Source organism: Gossypium hirsutum, chromosome A13 (genome assembly GCF_007990345.1).
Source record: "Gossypium hirsutum isolate 1008001.06 chromosome A13, Gossypium_hirsutum_v2.1, whole genome shotgun sequence".
Taxonomy (NCBI): Eukaryota; Viridiplantae; Streptophyta; class Magnoliopsida; order Malvales; family Malvaceae; genus Gossypium; species Gossypium hirsutum.
The window spans coordinates 60,618,123-60,622,055 of record NC_053436.1 but is presented as its reverse complement, the minus strand read 5'-3'; the positions used below and the strand labels follow the sequence as shown (position 1 = coordinate 60,622,055).

Sequence of the window (3,933 nt, the reverse complement as noted above, 5' to 3'; positions counted from 1 at the left end):
ATTGTTGTCAAAATTTTCCCATCGAAATAAACTCATATGAAAAACTGATTCTCCATATTCAATACTAGATCTGTTAAAAAAATTTCAAAATTCTCAAAACAGTTTCGAATAGCAAAAAAATTACATAAAATTTTTAATGCAAAATTTTTCATTCAAAAGCTAACAAAATTAATAACCTAGCAAAATAACTTTCAACTAATAAAATTACTAACAAAATTCTACATTTTATTTAAAAAGAAATAAACTAAAATACCTTATCCTTCTTCTTAATTTCCTTTCTTTTTTTTCTCCCTATCTTCTTATTTCCGTTCTGTTAAATTTTGTGTCTGTTGCTTATTTGATTTTCGGGGTATATATTAGGAAAAAATTAAGCAACAGACTTTCTTATAGGCCCCACTATTCTCGCCTCTAAGATAGGCACAACTAGTCGTACCTGTCAGATAGGCTCAACTAGTCGCACTTCTGAAATAGGCTCAACTAGTCGCACTTATCAGATGGGCTCAACCTGTATACTATTTTCGTATCTATACATGAGTCATATACTAATCCGAAAAAAAAAATTAATAATATTTTATTTAAATAAAAAATATATTTTAATAAAAAAAGGAGTCGTACCAGATAAGCGCGACTAAAAACATATTATTTTAATAAATAATCCAATAGACAATTTGTTTCGCTATTTAATTTTTTTTTAATATATTTAAGTAAAAAACCCGTAGTTTACCCAAACATTTATCTTACAATAAGTACATTTAAAGCCAGAAAATAGTTTACATTAAACATAAAAAGAAAAAAGAAAATAAGAGTGCCACTCGCAGCGAAGCGAAGCGAAGCCATGGGAGAGAAGAGAGAAATGGAAAAAGAAACAGAAAAGATATGTAAGAGATGCAAGAAGAGCTACACTGCATCTTCAAATGATTCTTCTTCTTGCCGTTTTCATCCTTCTTTCTTTGTTTGTCGTCGTCATGACGACCAAAAGAGGTATCCTCGCAGTCCTTTTTCTCTTTTTATATGCCTTTCTTCGTGTTTATAATCGTCTCTTTCCTTAAAAGAAAAAAATAAAGAAATAAATAGGAGAGTGATCTTGGATACCCTTTTACCTGATTTGAGTACTTTTTATGATTTTATATGTTATTTAATTTTATTTAATTACTATCAGCTTGTGCACTAGAAGTGGGTAATACGCTTTTTATTTTGTTTTATGATTTTCATTTCGTTTGAATGATAATTGATTTGTTACAAGATTCTTTTTTTGGGTTCTAGAAATGGAGAAAACAACAAATTGGTTGATGATGGTTTAACTAAGCTTAGTTTAATTAGGAACCTGTAGGTTTGAGTCCTTAGCAAATGAGGATCATTTGGATTTCCTTTATTCTTTATAAACGAACTTCAGAAAAAGATTAGTCGAATGTATCCTTTATTTTTTATTTCTTCGAATTTCTGTTTGTTATGTCTGCTGCAAGAGTGAGGTTCATATAGGCTTGCAATTAATACAAATAAGCTAATTTAGCGAATAAAGTTTATATACATTAATAGCCTCTGTAAACTAATATAGTGATATAGAAACCGAATCAAGTACTGGAAACTAAATCATTTAAACAACAAGGTGGATTGCTCTTATTAACCTTTTTTTTTATGAATTTCCTTGTCCATTTACGAGGAAGTTTGTTGCAGTAACTTAGAGTTTCATGTGGGGTATAAGTGTGCAATCTAGTGTTAGATGCTGTATTGGTTCTGTATTTTTTAACAGAAGTTTGCTTTGCACATTTGGTGATTGCCTAGACGAGCAAGAGCACCATAGTTGCAAAAACTAATGAACCACCCTTAGCCAACTACTGCAAGAAGGTTCCACCTAGGAGGCTTGTGAAGCTTTCAAATGGTTATACATATACTAGGATCAAATCAATTATTTCACCTGGACTTGAGTTATTTTTGTTGAATAAATTGGTCTCATTCCACTTCAACTGGAATTTGACTATATTACCTAGAATCTGGATTAGTCTGATACTAGGAATGGAATTTGGAATGCAAATTGCTACTTATAAAGGTAGTCTTCTTCGGTTCATTTCTAGGAATTAAATATGACTAATTGAAGCATAAAACCTTCTTTTTGTGGGGACAAAAAGGAAATTGAAAACCCAAAATATAAGTATAGTTATATCTGGGTTCTTAAACTTTATCCTTTCGCAACTTTTTTTTATAATAAAAATGGTAAGTAGTTTCTTCAAGACAATGTCCACCACCCATCCACTAATAACATTCTTGAAGCATTCTACCACAGCCCACCTTGTCTTAGAGATGAAAGGCCAAACTAGGGACACCAGCTTCTCAAATTGGATCATAAACCATCTGCAATTGGGATCTTGGGATTTAATTCGGAAGTCATATGATGAGTATCTATATCTGGTAATGATGCATCTGACTTTCAGTAGGTGGCCAGCAGTCCACCCTGACATTTTCAATTTTGGATGTCAGATAGCTTCTCAATAATGGAAAATCATTGCTGTTGGCCTGTTACTTCTATTTGTAATTTTGGTTGAAGAGACCATATCTACATATTTCTGTGTTTACTTGAAATGCCTGTTGATGAAACATGCTTTCAGTTTTATGCTCTACTTTTTTTACCAAAATAGCTGTTTTCTAATATCCAAATCTACAATCCTTTGTGATAAAACTTTGATTATTTCACATTGGTTGAAGGTTGCACCGCTCAATTCTGCAATCTAAGTGCATAAATGTAAAATATTGCAAAGTGTTTGGATTACATTCATGTTATTAAAGACTCTGCGTGCACATATGTTCAACATGTCATATTCTAGAACAGATTATTACTGCTTTCACTGGAGACTGTTTTCAACAAGGAGATATTATAGTGTTTCAAATGTGCCCGTGTATTTGTTTCTCTTTCTTATGGCAATGATGTTTTATGAAGTTTATGCAGATAACGGATTTACTCAGGGCAGAAACTCTACCCTTGTTTTTAGCCTAATGTTTTCTTACAAGTTCATTGAACTCATTTCTCTTTCTCCAATTTTCTGACACAAGGACAGATGTTTGCTAGTTACTGTCTTACCTCTTTGGATTGATTGAAGGTACTATGAACTGAAACCTGATGATCCGCCATATGCTGCCAAGTTCTACGACTGCTGTGGGGCTGAGGACCCTGAGGCTTTAGGCTGTACCACCAGTGTCCATGTCTCATATGATGATGATTGATTGACATGTTATTTCCCTCATTCACCTGAATCCCGTCTGATGATCAAAATCTGTATATTTCTGCACAACTCTGTTCTTTATATAAATGTTAAGAGAATTGTGATGTCTAATTTGTGTAATCTTTTCTGTTTCAGCATGTGGGGTAGGTATAGTTTGAATTTCACCAAATGTAGCATTTGTGGTTCTGTGGCTTTTGTCTTATTGGAAGAAAGCATGTGCCACCTGATAATCTGTATTCCTATTGTGTTTTGGCTGTTCTTCCTGTGCTGTATAATCATTTAGTGTTCAAAATTAAGGGAAGTTCTCACATTTTGTTGATACGGGACTTGCCAGTGAATTTTGTAGTTTTCTGAAAAGCTAAAACTATTAGCTTGAGTAATGGAGTTTGCCCCTTCTTAATTGGTTAGCCTCCTTGTTTCAGTATATATGTAAACTACCTAGCACTGGCTTCAACCTTGATTAGTTATTTTGTACTTCTTTAAATCATGTTTTTTGTTTGATTGTTTAGAGAGGCCATATGGTGGAAGAAGTAAAAGAAAAATAGGCTTGTAAATAGTGTCATCCAAGAATCTTACTCTATGGCCAAAAATGAAAAGAAAAGAAAAAGAAGCTTATCCTCGGTCAGGATTAGTGTGTCATGCTGTTAGACATGAACTCCATATCGTTTGTACGCTTATGATTTGTTAGTACTAATGTTAACTAGAGATCGAATGGACT

General features: G+C 33.0%; 1 protein-coding gene across 2 annotated transcripts; it reads left to right on the top strand.

Annotated features, from left to right (window-relative positions):
* The first annotated feature begins 731 nt into the window (after nucleotides 1-731).
* LOC107893855 (uncharacterized) lies at nucleotides 732-3,615 on the top strand. Of its 2 annotated transcripts, XR_001683031.2 has the most exons (3): nucleotides 769-981; nucleotides 3,093-3,268; nucleotides 3,351-3,615. XR_001683031.2 is itself a non-coding variant. In XM_016818975.2 (2 exons), exons 1-2 carry the CDS (start codon nucleotides 836-838, stop codon nucleotides 3,214-3,216), a joined length of 270 nt encoding a protein of 89 aa, XP_016674464.1. In that variant the 5' UTR covers nucleotides 732-835; the 3' UTR covers nucleotides 3,217-3,615. The 2 variants fall into 2 exon arrangements, 1 of the variants encoding a protein (XP_016674464.1); XM_016818975.2 differs by having other exon boundaries at nucleotides 732-981; nucleotides 3,093-3,615.
* Nucleotides 3,616-3,933: the final 318 nt, after the last annotated feature.

Excerpts from the sequence above, each read along its gene's own strand:
- LOC107893855 (XM_016818975.2), top strand. The coding sequence starts at position 836 with ATGGGAGAGAAGAGAGAAATGGAAAAAGAAACAGAAAAGATATGTAAG. Across the intron at positions 982-3,092 it reads CGTCATGACGACCAAAAGAG|GTACTATGAACTGAAACCTG; the intron begins GTATCCTCGCAG and ends GATTGATTGAAG.